The following is a 15,765-nucleotide window of genomic DNA, read 5'->3' on the forward strand; positions in this document are numbered from 1 at the left end:
TATCTGCGGTGTCTAGTCTTTGGTCAAGTGTTTTACTTCTGACCCAGCTCTCAGATCCATAAGTTAAAACTGGTTTGAACATTGTCTTGTATACAGCTAATTTAGTGTTCCGACTAATTTCTCTCTTATTCCATATGAATTTATTCAATTGACTTCCCACCATACCAGCTTTGCTGATTCTGTTGTCTATTTCTATATTTAATTTACCATCTTCAGTAAAAATCGTGCCTAAATAGCTGAAATGTTTTACTAGTTCCACAGGTTCTCCATTCACAACACAGTTGACATTTTCAATGATTCTGCCTATTTTCATTGTCTTTGTCTTTTTATTGCTGACCTTCATACCATATCTATTACAACAGCTATTCAATTTAGTCAGAGAATCTTGCACACTTGTAGCAGATTTATTTAGAAGTATAACATCATCCGCATAAAGCAAAGAGCTGACATTAACATCTCCAATTTTGATATCATGTTTAATACCACTTTCCTTCATAATGTGATCCATATAGATAATGAATAACAGAGGGGATAATGTACATCCTTGTCTCACACTAGATTTAATATTAAACCATCTTCCTGTACTTCCTTCAATTCTAACTGCTGACTTAAAACTCAAATAAAGACTACGCATTGCTTGATATAATGCCCCACTGACACCATATAACTGCAGCATATTGAATAGCTTCTCTCTTGGCACCTTGTCATATGCCTTTTCCAGATCGACAAAACTTAAATACAGATCTTTGTTATATTCCCATGCTTTCTCGACTATTTGTCATAAAGTGAAGGTCTGATCCTGACAGCCTCTATTTGGCCTGAATCCAGCTTGTTCTTCATAAAGCTTTTCATCCACAATTCTTCTCAACCGTTTCTCAAGTATACTTGCATAGATCTTGCCAGGAACACTCAGTAGGGAAATACCTCTGTAATTCTCACATGCAGTTTTATTTCCCTTTTTATATATGGGTACTATGAGAGTTCTACCCCAATCATCAGGAATTCGTCCCTCTGTCCAGGCTTTCTGAACTATGCAGTGCAGCCACTGTAAGACTCTTATACCACCATACTTCAGCATTTCTGGTCAAATATCATCTACTCCTGCTGCCTTTCCATATTTCAAGCCTTTGATGGCTGTTTTCTACTTCTAGTATGGATATGTATTCCTGACTGCATGCCTGGTCAGTGTTTTTTACCACTGTGCTGTCATCACTGCTTGTTTCATTTAGCAGTTTTTCAAAGTAATTACTCCATACTTCACGGATATCTTTTTCTCCCGTTTTCATGTCACCTTTATCATCTCTAATTCCTTTTACAGCATTCTTTCCTCCATTCTTAAGCTTCTTCAACAACCTCCAGAATATTTTGCCACCTTCTTGATATTTATTTTCTATATTCTTGCCAAAGTGTTCCCATGACTTTTGTTTAGCTAGTTTTACACAGTGTTTAGCATTCTTGCATTTGTCTCTATATTCTCTAAGAGCACAAGCTGACTTATTTGACAGGAACTTTTGGTATGCTTTCTTCTTTTCCTTCACTGCCTCTTTAACTTCCTGTGTCCACCAGGGAGTTCTGATTTTTTTATCCTTACAGATAACCTCACATGCCTCTCTGGCAGAATCAATCAATGTTTTCTTCAGAGTTTGCCACTGAATCTCCAAGGTTTGATTCCTGTTCTCAAACTCTTTCATTTTTTCTTCAATAATTTTTGTGTATTTTAGCCTACAGTTCACATCTGAGAGCTGCTCAACTTTTATTCGCTTTAAAACTTTCTTACAAGTTATTCTTTTCAATATGAAGTTCAATTTTATCCTGCTCAAGACTAAATAGTGATCACTTCCAATTTCAATTCCTCTGTACACTCTAGTGTCCTGCACCAGGGAGAAAACATCACTATCAACAATAACATAGTCAATGAGACTTTTCTTATTCCTAGCCTGTTCTCTCCATGTGAATTTGTGCACATTTTTATGTTGGAACATGGTGTTAGTAATAACCAGTCCATGTCCTGAGCAGAAATCCAACAGATATTTGCCATTATTATTAGCTTTGCTATTTTCTCCAAATTTTCCCAAAATATTTTTGCATGTCTCACAATCATTTCCTACTCTGCTATTTAGATCCCTAACAAGGACCAACTTTTCATTTTTCATTGTGTCAGTTGCTTTTTCTAAAGCCTCAAAAAATTCCTCCACTTCTACCTTAGTAGAACATTCTGTGGGACCATAGGCACAAATAAGTCTCATTGTCCAGTTCCCCATTCTCATATTTGCCCACATCACTCTACTTGACATTGCCTGCCATTCACGAAGATTAGCCTCGTATTTTGTGTTGAATACTATGGCTACTCCTTCTTTTCCTTGATTATCATTGCCTGAATATAACATTTTGTATTTAATGCTCAGAAAGATCTCACCAGTTTTGGTCTTTTTTGTTTCAGTCACCCCTATTATGTCGATCTGGTACTTATCTAATTTCTCAGCTAGCTCCATTTCTTTGCCATTCAGGCTTCTTACGTTGATAGTACCAATCTTTAACTCTGGTGATGTTGAGTTGGGGTTTATTTTCAGATTTGTTCCAGTAGCTGATTTTTCGCTGTTCGCCCTGGTTCCCTGGTGAAAACAACCGAGGCCTTGTTTAACTGGGCGACGCCCCAGCCGGCATGAAATTTTGTCATGTTGTACCATCATTCTATATTTTGGTTTAACCAATAAGAATACAATTTGGTCGGCTAAATCCCAAATTGCCAGCCCATCCTCGTCCGTTCAGTATCCAAGTAGATACCCAACAGGGTGCACCACGAGAAGGTGAGGATTGGACATTAGGTCAGAAGCCCTGGTCGGTTCTCCACATTCCTTTAAAGGCTATGTGGAGGTCTCCTCTCAGTTATACAGCTTTGACCCTTAAGCACCCCTCCAAATACATAGAATCACTATATATCATTATATCCTTATTTATCTATCTATTTGTTTTCTTGGACCTTCTTTTACTTCTATTTTTTCAGGTTTCATTCCCTTTGGTAATTTCCTGCTGTTAGCTAAGTGATTTTCAAGTCTCTCCAATTTCCCCATGTGGAACTGGAAAGAAAACTGGTCCAATTCTCTCCAATTCCTATGCACTTTTCAGCACCCCTCCCACTTCTCATGTGGTATTGCTATCACCATCTTGCATTCTGATACCTTCATTCTTGTTCATGTTCTGCCTAGAATGGATCACTACTTGACATGCTATAATGCTTGTTCCCTCATTAGAGATTTTGCTCATTATCAACATTTCATGCTCATCTTACTGTAATCAGTGCACATTTTTAACATATTCTTTAGTATGTGATTCTTTACTATCATTCTTTTATTCTTTGACATTACTATTTTTTATTATCATTTACTATGTGATCTGTAAATACTAGCATCAAAAACAACTATTAGCAATCTAAGTTATATATCCAGATGAGCTGGACCAATACTAAAATATTTTATAAATGAAATATTTAGTAATTTAAAGGATATTTTTTTCTACTTCTTGCCCACTAGGTAAGGTATAAGTTTCGGTCTCCATAATATTTGTCTGTATATCATCATCTTCATCCTCTAGCCTGCTGAAAAAGAAAGCAGAAAGAAATTTAATTTTCTTAGAAAATGTTTTAAGTTCAAAGGCAATTTTTATTTTATTTATAGTGATAGTGAAGGACAAGGGTTTTCAAATGCAGCAATTGGCCTATTATTTAACCAGCCAAACTGTTTGAACAACTGATCAGACGTGATATGCTAACTTCTGCAGTTGGTCAGCAAGGATGTATCATGTATAACTGTTTTGTGAATTGCTGATATCTTTAGTTCCATATTTGTTGCTGCTATATAGATATCTGCATCTCTTTTCTAATTAAAATATTCACTTTTTTTTTGGTTTGACATAGATCATCCTAATTTTGTGAAGTTCATAAAATACAATAAAACACATATGTAATAAGGCTGATGATCCATAATACTACCACAAAGTCGAGATTAATCTCAATAAAATACAATGTGATTCCAAAAGAAATTCACTATAACAAACTATTCCTGTGGTCTCTATGAGTTAGCTATAGCGAGTCAACTGTAAATAATTGTTTTTTTAATCAAGTAGGTAAGTAAATGGAATGGTTTGATATACTGTTAAAATAACATTAGAAAGAAAATATCAGTCAAAACACATTAGTAATATCAATGTGGTAGATCAAGATTATTTGTAAATAAAACTTTTAAAAGCTGCTAAAATATTTTTTTTTTAATTCTCAAAAACATGATAAATTGCTTTTTATTTGTCATTATATAAAGTGTATAACATTAGGGATCATGATCGTTACTATTATACTACCAGAGTCCACACTTAATCCTTATAAAGTACAGTACAATGCTATTCTAAAGGAAATTTACTATAGCAAACTATTCACTATAATGAATTATTCTGTGATCCATATGAGTTAGCTATAGTAAGTTAACTGTAAATGTGTGTGTGTCATGTGCCATCTAGTTGTTTTTGACTCTTGGTGATCTTGTGAACAAAGGCTGTGAACATTCCACCGGGCCTCTTGTTCTTTCAGTAATTGTAAGTTCAAGCCGGAAGGTTCTTTTATGTTGTCCATCCAACTTTTTTTTTTTTTGCAATCTTCCTCTTCTAATTTCCTCAATCTTACCCCAACATAACTGCCTTTTCCAATGATTCATCAGTTTGCATAATATGTCCAAAGTTCATCAACTTCTGTTTAGCGATCAAACAGAAAATTCTGGTTCTCATCAGAAAGCAGGAAGGAACCCCTTGAAGACAATAAGACAAGCAGAAATTTATTGTTCTTTATTTAATTTTTTATAGCAATGCCACACATGTATTGTTGCAGAATCCATGGCAATTGGTACCATATGTGAGTATGGAGGCCGAGAAGGAATTTGTCATGTTATTTTTTTGATGGTTAGCATTTCTAGCAGAACTGGAAATGAATTAGTTAATTACACTAGCAGCTCATATTTGGTCTTTGTATATTTAATAAACACAAAACTTATTCTTATATAAGACCATCTGTTTAATACAACTATGTACAAGAACGCCTACTAGTTTCGCTAGCCTACTATCCAGCTTTGTCAAGACTAAAAAGACGAACAAAAAAATAATAAATGCAAAAAACGAACTAATACAGAACCGTTTACAATGGTTAGTACACCAAATTTAACAGCTCGCGTGACAATGTGCACAATATGCACATACTGACATATGTACAATGTGTCATATTGACATATGCACACCTGTGTCAAGCAAGATTTCACAAGGCACATCTTCAATAAATCTTTGTAGAACTGTCAAAGAATTACCTCCATTAGCATAAGGAGCTAATGTACATCAAACTCTCTTTCAGTGTTGGAGCTGTCTATAGCTTTACCCATGTCTAATGAGTAGGTTGACATTTCTGTCCTTGCCAGTATAATATTGGAATAATAACTATTTCCAGATTTTTCTTTATTCTCTGATTTCTTATGTTGAAAACAAGATTTTTCCCTATCATAACAGTCTTTATAGCAAAATGACCAGGTTTATTGCATCTAAAGCATTTTGGAATATATATCCTTTGAGATGTTTCATTCCTATCAATACCATTAGATTCACAAGAGAAAGATTGATTATCTGTAAGATTCTTGGATATTGTTAAATCAGATATCATCTTAAATAGAAGTTCCTGTCCTTTTACTATTGGTCTCTGTTATCTTTCTATTTCTTCACTAAGAAATGTTTTCAGTTCCTCTAATTTTCCCAAATCATGTGATTTTACTTTGGACTCAGATTCTGGAACATTTTCTGTTAGATTTAGAGAAATTTCCTTAGACTGTTTCTTTTTCTCAGCACCTTTTAATTTTTGAAACTTTCCTTCTCTCACTTTATCTGTAGCCACAATGCTAGGAGAACAAGTTTCATTATACTGAAAAAAGTTCATCTGTTTATTGTTTGAGGAATGAAATATATCTCTAAGTCTCTCTTCCTTTTCCCTAACAAGTTCAAAACACTGTTCAAGATTTTTAACCTTTTTCTTGTATGCTGTTTCTTTCGAATTATCTCTAAGGGCATGCCTAAATTGATTAAACAGCAACCATTCTAAAGAGGATTTCTCTTCAGATGAAGCATTAAATTTATGAGCAATGCTCCAAAGTCTATGATAATATTCTGAAACAGACTCATTACTACCTTGAATGAACTGTTGAATTTTCCAAATGTTAGGCCCTAATTTTCTTACACTTGAAAATTCTGATATTAGCAGACTTTTAAATATAGCATAACTGTCAGTGTCTCTCAGTAAAGGAGATGTTTTGGCCTGGCCCAATAATTTATTACGAAGTATAATCAACAAATGAAAATCTGACAATTTTCCTAAATCTCTAATTTTTTCTGCATATTTAAAAAATGTTTCTACACTTTCACTACTATTTCCTGAGAATGAAGGTATTACTAAAGTTGGATTAATTAACTAAAAAATTCTTCATCTTTAACTAAAGAAACTTCACCACTAGAATTGCTATCTCCTGTAGCCATTTTACTTGAGTCAAGATTTACTTTCTGGATTCTAAAATAAAGTTAAGTCATAATCAATCCTGTCAGTCGACTGTGCCATTGTTATTAAAAGATGTTTATATAGAGGATATTACAATAATATTAATCCTACCGGCTGCGCCATTGTTTAAATATAAGATTTTTAATTATTTAATATTATCCTGTCTATGGAGATGATCTCTGTTCAACAATTATATTTTTTTATTTCTGAGTGTACCTATATATGCACAAAGGTTCACTCTGATTGGTGCAATGACCTCCTTTTTTACTATCTAAAAAATTCACTGACCCAAGACCAAAATACAAAATAAACACATTTAATAAAACAAAAACAATATATATACACTTCAAACAATATTACATAACTAATCTTTCTCATCCCTCATGTAGCACACATTAATTCTTTCTGACTCAATTTCTGTCTTCTCTTAAGTAGAAATAATAGTTAGATCCGGCGTCCTTAAAACAGATGAAACTTCATAATCAGAGTTTTCTTGAACATTCCTTTAGAACATAAATACCAATTTCTTCTTTTATTCACTAATGCTTATTGACAGTCTTAACTCTTCCACTTTTAAAAATTCAGAGTTCTATGATTCCCTTTTTGGAATCTACTACCAATCTTCCAATTAGTGTTTCCTCGAATATTCCTTTTAAAACATCTATAGCAATATTTTCTTTTATTTATCAATACTTATTCCACTTTGAAACTTCATAGTTCCACAATTCCTTTTTCAAAATACACTATTGATTTTCTTTTGAATGTCACAAAAAAAAAAAAAAAAAAAAAAAACTCAATTTCCTCTGAATCTAAATGTCTGCCGGCTTGTTCTAATTTTCTTTCCGAACACCCTCTTGTTTACTCTCCGTTACTCTGATACCAAACACTGTTCTTGTCAGCTGTCAATCACACATCAAACTTCTCGGCGAGCATGTGCACTCCATGAAAGTGGCAAGTGAGAAACTAGGTATAATGGCTGACATGTTGTCTCCATTAGCGACAAGAGAATGTCTTCAAAAAAAAAAAAAAAAAACACAACTTAATATTTTAAACTACTATAAAATTTTTTAAAGTAATACAACTGTTCAAATCTGGTAAGTATATAAATTTTTTAAATGCTCTACATATCACTTTTGACAAAACAATTTCAATAACAAGTGCCGACAATGCATGTTATGAAACTAAAACTAATAAACATTCTAACATAAACAATACATAAAAATATTCAGAATTTTAAATTATGATTATTTTTACAGGTAAATTTTAACGAAAACAATGGTTGCTTCTTACCACATAACTGCTATTTATATATTCTGTATACAGGAAATGAGCAATCTGTGGTGGTTTGGGATGTGTCTGTTTTAACAGTTCTATTTCGACAGGACTAGTTGGATTTGATACCAATGAAAAATGAAAATAAAATTGCCACTTTCACTTTCATTTTGTCACTGTAAAATTACAAGAGCATTACTGTGACTTGCAACTTCCAATACAAAAAAGCATCCACTGATGAGAATAAATTACATCAGATTATAATTTTAAATAAAAATTATACCTGGAATTTTGACAGATGACAAAACAAATGTCTAAAGTGTTGGATGATCTATTCCAAATTCAATCAATGATCTATTACTACAACATGATTATTATTTTTGATGAGCCAGATAATGATCTTTGAATTGTAATGTAAAAACTTCCAATCATCATAATTAATATCCCATGCCAGAGATAGGATGGGCATGGATGTTTGCAATGTCTTAGGTGGGAGATGAATTCCATTCACTTGGTTGATGCGAGACCACCATCTCATTTATTGGAGGTCTGAAGTAGTGGCTTGAGAAAGTTCCATTTTTGGTTCTCTAGAGCAGCGCTTCCCAAACCGTGGGCTGCGGCCCCCAGTTTGGGGGCTGTACATTTTGTTGAGGGGTCTGTGAAATAATGAAAACAAATTTAAAATGTTTTAAGACTAAGTAGATTTTTTTAATCTTAAAGGAAATGTTTAATTTTTATTATTTCGGTGTTGGTTAACAAATTTTGCTTCTTGCGTATTTCGGCGCTTAATGAATATTAGTAAATATATGCTTATTCATAAAAAAAAAAAAAAAAAAAAAAAAAAAAAAAAAAAAAAAAAAAAATCTGCTAACGCCTTTTTATTCCTGTATACGGGAGTAGGCGAGGCCATTTAGCCCTATCTAACTTTTGGAGACTGAGTGGGCAGTTCAATCTCCACTGGTACCAATCAGAGATAGATGGCCCAAGGCCATCACTAATTAAGCAGTACACAGTGAAGAGAGACGGCTCAAATGTGCCGCCATCTCATGGTCCCTAACCCTAACACAATATATTTAATGCCTGAAAATAATGTGGGTTCTACGGTCGATTTTCTTGAGTTTACGGGACGAAAAACCCGCTTGCCTGTGCCAGAGATCGACTAACTCGGGAACCGGTCGAAAAAAGGCTTAGAAAAATTTCCACTAGTCGCCGACTAGACTCGAAACCAAATCTTCCTTCATGTGGTCAAGCGCCGTGGTGTGAAAATGCCACAACCACTGAGCTACACAGGCTCTTATTCATATAAGTTTCATATTCATATATGCTTATTCATATAAGTTTCATTTCAAAGGTATTGATAAGAAACGCAAAAAAAAGATTACAAATGCAAAATCTTGAATATAAAAAATACAATAAATATTATAATAATATATGTCTATATTACGATTTTTTTTTTTTTCGATGGGGGCTGTGAAATATTTTTATTTTTCCAAAGGGGGCCTTGGCATCCATAAGTTTGGGAAGCACTGCTCTAGAGCAACCACCTATGTAAATATATATATATATATATATAATAAATACAACTTAAAAAAAAAAAAAGAAAAAATCCTTAGCCTGCCCATGGTACTGATGTACTGCAAGTTTACAAAAACTTTCATGGGTGAGAGTGACATAAAATTATAATTTTTTAAAATAATTATTTAAAGATGTATGAAAATTAAGACAACTTCTGCAGAGGAGCAATGCTAGAAGGATAGATTTTTGGTAAATTGGTATACCAATGAAACTGCTTTTGTTGCAGCACAGTTTTTCATACAAGAAAGCATGACAGATAAAGTAAATATGATGAATAAGAAGTTATATGACAAAACTAAGGAAACCTATTGCTTTTAACAGACTACCAATGAGCTCACACATTAAACCTAAAAGTATCTTCTACAACTGCATGAAGTTCAAGCCTAGAAAAACTAAATCACTTCTGAACTGGATATCAAAATAACTTCATGAAAATAATTCTTCACATACTTTAGCTCCTTATTTTTCTTTTCTAACTTCTTTGCAGCTTTTTCCACTTCCATCAGCTAAAAATACAAATGAATATAATTTATTTTAATAACATTCTTATGTATTCTTTAAATTGTATTATACTGTCTTCTTTACAAAACATATAAAAATGCTATTTAGTCAACAAAATAAATTAAATAAGCATCACTGAATTACTCTTCCAATGTACTATGAACATATAGAGATGATTTCAACATACCTCCTCATCACTAGATTCATCTTGTTCATCTGAATGTGAAGTCTTTTCCTAAAAAAACGTTGCTGTTATTTTCAACATATTTTGTTATATATTTATTATATTACTGAAATTAACAGAGGATATTACAGATCTAGCTATATTTTATAAGCAAAGTTTTGAAAATTTATCAGTGAACTTATGAGAACATAATATTCAGAAGTGGTGTAAAAATTAAAGTAACTTGGTTTGCACTACTTAATAGACAGCAACTCTGTCCAGGAGTCCATATTCACCTTTTATTAGTGCTTGAGGTGGGCTTCACTGGCCTGACAGCTGTTTCAAACCATTGGTTCTCATCAGAGACTAGGCACAAACCTAGAGAGCACAACTCTCTTAATACCACAGCAATCATATGTCAGAATTCATCTTAAGTGAACTCTTGGTAGATGCATCATCAAATTACTAAAATATAGAGCTGAAAGGCTCAAATTTGGCATAAGTAGGATATTGAATTGGAGGATGTTATGGATTCAACCATATTCTATAGACAAATTTAAAAAGAAACTTAAATATGTTTCGAAAATGGCTAGATCCATAATATCCTTCATTTTATTATCTTATGCTAAATTGAAGCCTTTTGGGCTCTATACTTGAGTAATTTGAAAACAATATATTAATGCATTTAAAAATTCAAAAATAATAAAAATGCAACAACAACTTTTGCTATGTGATATAAATCATGAGATAATCACATCATGTGTCACATTGTTTCACATCAGCTTTTTTGCATTTACCTTCTGGTTAGTTAGAATAACTGAGGAACACTAGAATAATTGCAAGCCAAGTTGTTCGAGCAGTTAACATCCTTGTTATTAAAAAACAGGCTGTGGGTTAGAATCATCCCACCGTGGGCATAGAAATTTGACTGTCTTGTGCCAAACCAAGTCACTGTCTAACAGATATCAACTAAATCCTGAACACTGTTATAACAAAATGTCACCATTACAAACAAGCCACATATCATAATGGTATTTTTAACTTGATAATACAAACAAATAAAACATTTATATATTTCACTACAGAGAACATTTACCAGCAGGAGAAAAAAAAAAACCATACCTCTAATGCCTTTGATTCCCTTACAGAGAGTATGCAAGGCCGTTTTAGGCCTATCTAATTTATTGGAGACTGAGGAAGGCAGTTCAATTCCACTGGAGGCCAATCAGAGCTGGCTAACCCAAGACTATCACTAAAATATCTGGCATCTGGTGAAGAGAGGTGGTTGACAAGTGCCACCATCTCATGGTCCATAATCCTAACACTGTATATTTGTCTGAGATAGTGTTGGTTCGACAGTCGGTTTTCTTGAGTTTATGGGATGAAAAACCAGAGTTTCTGAGAGAAAAAACCCACTTGCCTGTGCCAGAGATTGACTAACCCGGGAACTGGTTGAAGAAAGGCTTCAAAAATGTTCTTCTAGTCAGTGACTAGATTTGACCCTAGGTCTTCGTATGGGCGGTCAAGTGTCATGGAGCAAATGCCACTTCCACTGAGCTTTGCCAGCAGATGATATCAAAATCTACACCCTGAAGTGTTGCAATCATTGAACATGGATGCATTTATTTTATCTGACCATCAACATCCATATCATATTAGGCACTGCTGACATGGCAAGAGATGTGAAAAGAGGCCAACCAATCGTGGAAGCTAGGGAGGACTACTGAAAAATGTAATTTTAACTATTAAAAGACAACTAAAAATTTTATGAAGTTTTAAATCAGAAATTTAAAGCTAGAATGAATGATTATGTTATGCACAAAAGATTTTACCTGGTGATGGAATTTAGCATCCTAGCTTTTAATGTTTGTAACAACATCTGAAAGAATTTCATCACAACAACAAGACTCAACCTTACCTTTGTGCTGTTTTTGAAATCACATATCAAATTTAGTAGTTGAAGCTCTATACAAAAAACTTTGTGAGCTCTTGGTATTGCCAGTAAAATCTGCGAGATTTTAGTTAGGAGTTCCAGTGGCTGGAGGACCAACTAGAACTTTATATTAGTTCTAGTTATGATAAGAATTAGCTATGAATCAGATTTGGTGGTTCTAGGTTTAGGTAAAACATAGAATCACCAGAAAGTTACATGACACTGGACCTTCTAGGCCACTGATCATCTTAATGGGGCTTAGTTCTCCTCTGATTAATGGCTACATTTTTAATTCTATTTTTGGTCTTGGATGTAGTAGTGTCAGAGTAATGACAGAAGCATTGTAAAATAATCTATAATTCATAGCTATGAATCTTTTTACAATTGTTTCTCATGTTAGTATTTTATTAGTTTTTATTTATAATCAGCACATCTTAAGTGTTGACCTCCAAATAAGAAATTGATATTTATGTTAAAGAAAAAAAAAATTAAAGCATGTCAAATTTATTGTACTTACTAGATATCTGATAGTTATAATAATTTCAATGTTCTTTATTGTAATTCACATTTGTTGTGAATTACAATAAAGATAACGGGTCAGCCATTACTGACTTCCCGCTTGCAACTTAGTTAAACAGGTGCACATGCTCAGTGAGGACATTAATGGGTGATTGATCAGTACTGGAAAACAAGAAGAGAGAGGGAGGGAGAATGGAAGTTTAAGAACACATATCAGAAAATTTAGTTTTAGGAAGTTTTTAAGAAACCTTACAGCTGGAATATATTAATAGAGGATTCTGAAAAGGGAATCTTAGCAAGGTGAATCCTTAGACTGAAAAAGTGAGACTGTCAATGAATAGTAACAAAAAGGAGATATTAAGTAGACATTCTGTTTTAATATGTTCATAGAAATGTGAAATGGAAAGTTTCATCTTTGTCTCAAGGGAGACGGTGAAATTTTTCAAGCAGTTAACATTCTTGTTATTAAAAAACAGGCTGTGGATTAGAATCATCCTACTGTGGACATAGAAATTTGTGATTGTCTTCTGCCAAACCAAACCACTGTCTAACAGATATCAACAAAAGTCCTGAACACTGTTATAACAAAATAACAGCGTTCAGGATTTTAATGGAACAAGTAATGGAATTAATGAAAAATCAAAACTGCAAAGTGGCATTTTTGAAGATGCTCTACTTTGATACAGTGTTTATAAAGTAATAAAAGAAACTGTTTTTCTCTGGTTGAGAATTTGTGTTTCTTGTAATAAAATTGCCTGAGGTAAGAATAAATAAAATTTTTTGTCATGCTGTACCATCACTTTGTATATTGGTTTAAGCCAATAAAAATACAATTTAAAGCGAATAAAAGTTGAGCAGCTCTCAGATGTGAACTGTAGACTAAAACATACAAACATTATTCAAGAAAAAATGCAAGAGTTTGAGAACAGGGACCAAACCTTGGAGATTCAGTGGTAAGCCTTGAAGAAATCCCTGATTTATTCAGCCAGAGAGGAATGTGGTGAGGTTGTGTGCAAGGACAGAAAAATCAGAAATCTATGGTGAACACAAGAAGTTAAAGAGGCAGTGAAGGAAAAGAAGAAAGCATATCAAAAGTTCCTGGCAAATAAGTCAGCTTTTGCTCTCAAAGAATACAGAGACAAATGTAAGAAATCAAAACACTGTGTAAAACTAACTAAACAAAATCCATGGGAGGACTTTGGCAAGAACATAGAAAATAAATATCAAGAAGGTGGTCAGATATTCTGGAAGGTTGTTGAAGAAGCTTAGAAATGGAGGAAAGAGTGCAGTAAAAGGAGTCAGAGATAATAAAGGTGACATGAAAACGGGAGAAAAAGATATCCTTGAAGTGTGGAGTAATTACTTCGAAAAATTGCTAAATAAAACTAGAAGTGATGACAGCACAGTGGCTCAATAGGCATACAATCAGGAATACATATCCATACTTGAAGTAGAAAAAGCCATCAAAGGCTTGAAATGTGGAAAGGCAGCAGGAGTAGATGATATTCGACCAGAAATGGTGAAGTATGGTGGTATAAAAGTTTTACAGTGGCTGCACTGCATAGTTCAGAAAGTCTGAACAGAAGGATGAATTCCCAATGATTGGAGTAGAGCTCTAATAGTGCCCATATTCCACAATTCTTCTCAACCATAAACGGCTGAGAAGAATTGTGGAAGAAAAGCTTGGTGAAGAACAAGTTGGATTCAGGCCAAATAGAGGCTGTCAGGATCAGATCTTCACTTTATGACAAACAGTCGAGAAAGCATGGGAATATAACAAAGATCTGTATTTAAGTTTTGTCGATCTGGAAAAGGCATATGACAAGGTATCAAGAGAGAAGCTATTCAATACGCTACAGTTATATGGTGTCAATGGGGCATTATAGAAAGCAATACTTAGTCTGTATTTGATTTGTAAGTCAGCAGTTAGAATTGAAGGAAGTACAGGAAGATGGTTTAATGTTAAATCTGGTGTGAGACGAGGATGTACATTATCCCTTCTGTTATTCATTATCTATATGGATCACATCATGAAGGAAAGTGGTATTAAACCTGATATCAAAATTGGAGATGTTAATGTCAGCTCTTTGCTTTATGCGGACGATGTTATACTTCTCAATAAATCCGCTACAAGTTTGCAAGATTCCCTGACTAAATTGAATAACTGTTGTAATAGATATGGTATGAAGGTCAGCATTAAAAAGACAAAGACAATGAAAAAAGGTAGAATTGTTGAAAATGTCAACTGTGTTGTGAATGGGGAACCTGTGGAACAAGTAAAACATTTCAGCTACTTAGGCACGATTTTTAGTGAAGATGGTAAATTAAATATGGAAATAGACAACAGAATCAGCAAAGCTGGTATGGTAAGAAGTCAATTGAATAAATTCATATGGAATAAGAGAGAAATTAGTCGGAACACTAAATTAGCTGTATACAAGACAGTGTTCAAACCAGTCGTAACTTATGGATCTGAGAGCTGGGTCAGAAGTAAAACACTTGACCAAAGACTAGAGACTGCAAATATGAGAGTCCTGAGAAAGATTAGAGGCGTGAACAGGTGGCATCAATGGCAATATCATATTAAAAATGAGGATATTAGGAAAGAACTTGACATTGTCAGCATCCAGAAATGCATTAGCAGAGCTAATCTCAGGTGGTATGGTCACTTAAACAGAATGGGCGAGGAAAGATTAGCAAAACAAGTGTTCTCTGCCAGGTTGGCAGGAAAACAACCCAGAGGAAGACCGAGATATAGGTGGATTGATACGGTACAAATTGCCTTAGACGATAGAAATATAAGATCTGATAATGATAATATTGGAGTCTTGAGAAGTAATAGACTGATTTGGAGGAAAATTGTAGATAGGAAGTTAGTAATTATGTAAATTTTTCATGTAGTACTATCGTATCTTGTACACCCCTTGAGGGTACATGTCAGGAATTTGATGATGATGATGATGAGGAGGCTTTAAATGTGGAAAGGTAGCAGGAGTAGATGATACTCGACCAGAAATGTTGAAGTATGGTGGTATAAAAGTCTTGCAGCGGCTGCACTGTATAGTTCAGAAGGCCTGGACAGAGGAATAAATTCCCGATGATTGGAGTAGAGCTCTCATAGTATCCATATATAAAAAGGAACATAAAACTGAATGTAAGAATTACAGAGGTATTTCTCTACTGAGTGTTCCTGGTAAGATATATGCAAGTATACTGGAGAAACGGTTGAGA

General features: G+C 33.9%; 1 protein-coding gene across 2 annotated transcripts in view; it reads right to left on the reverse strand.

The window, feature by feature from the left end:
• The window catches only part of LOC150107625 (28S rRNA (cytosine(4447)-C(5))-methyltransferase), a 181,852-nt gene that overhangs the window by 122,860 nt on the left and 43,227 nt on the right, over positions 1–15,765 (reverse strand). For both annotated transcript variants that reach the window (XM_090391435.1, XM_090391434.1), the window contains 3 exons: positions 10,107–10,154; positions 9,869–9,924; positions 3,507–3,595 (listed from right to left, as the gene is read on the reverse strand). In XM_090391435.1, the coding sequence (XP_090247561.1) occupies positions 3,507–3,595; positions 9,869–9,924; positions 10,107–10,154 (193 nt within the window). The remainder of the gene's footprint in view (positions 1–3,506; positions 3,596–9,868; positions 9,925–10,106; positions 10,155–15,765) is intronic.

Source organism: Typopeltis vanoorti, chromosome 4 (genome assembly GCF_054136105.1).
Source record: "Typopeltis vanoorti isolate ZY-2024b chromosome 4, IOZ_Tvanoo_1.0, whole genome shotgun sequence".
NCBI classification, from domain to species: domain Eukaryota; kingdom Metazoa; phylum Arthropoda; class Arachnida; order Uropygi; family Thelyphonidae; genus Typopeltis; species Typopeltis vanoorti.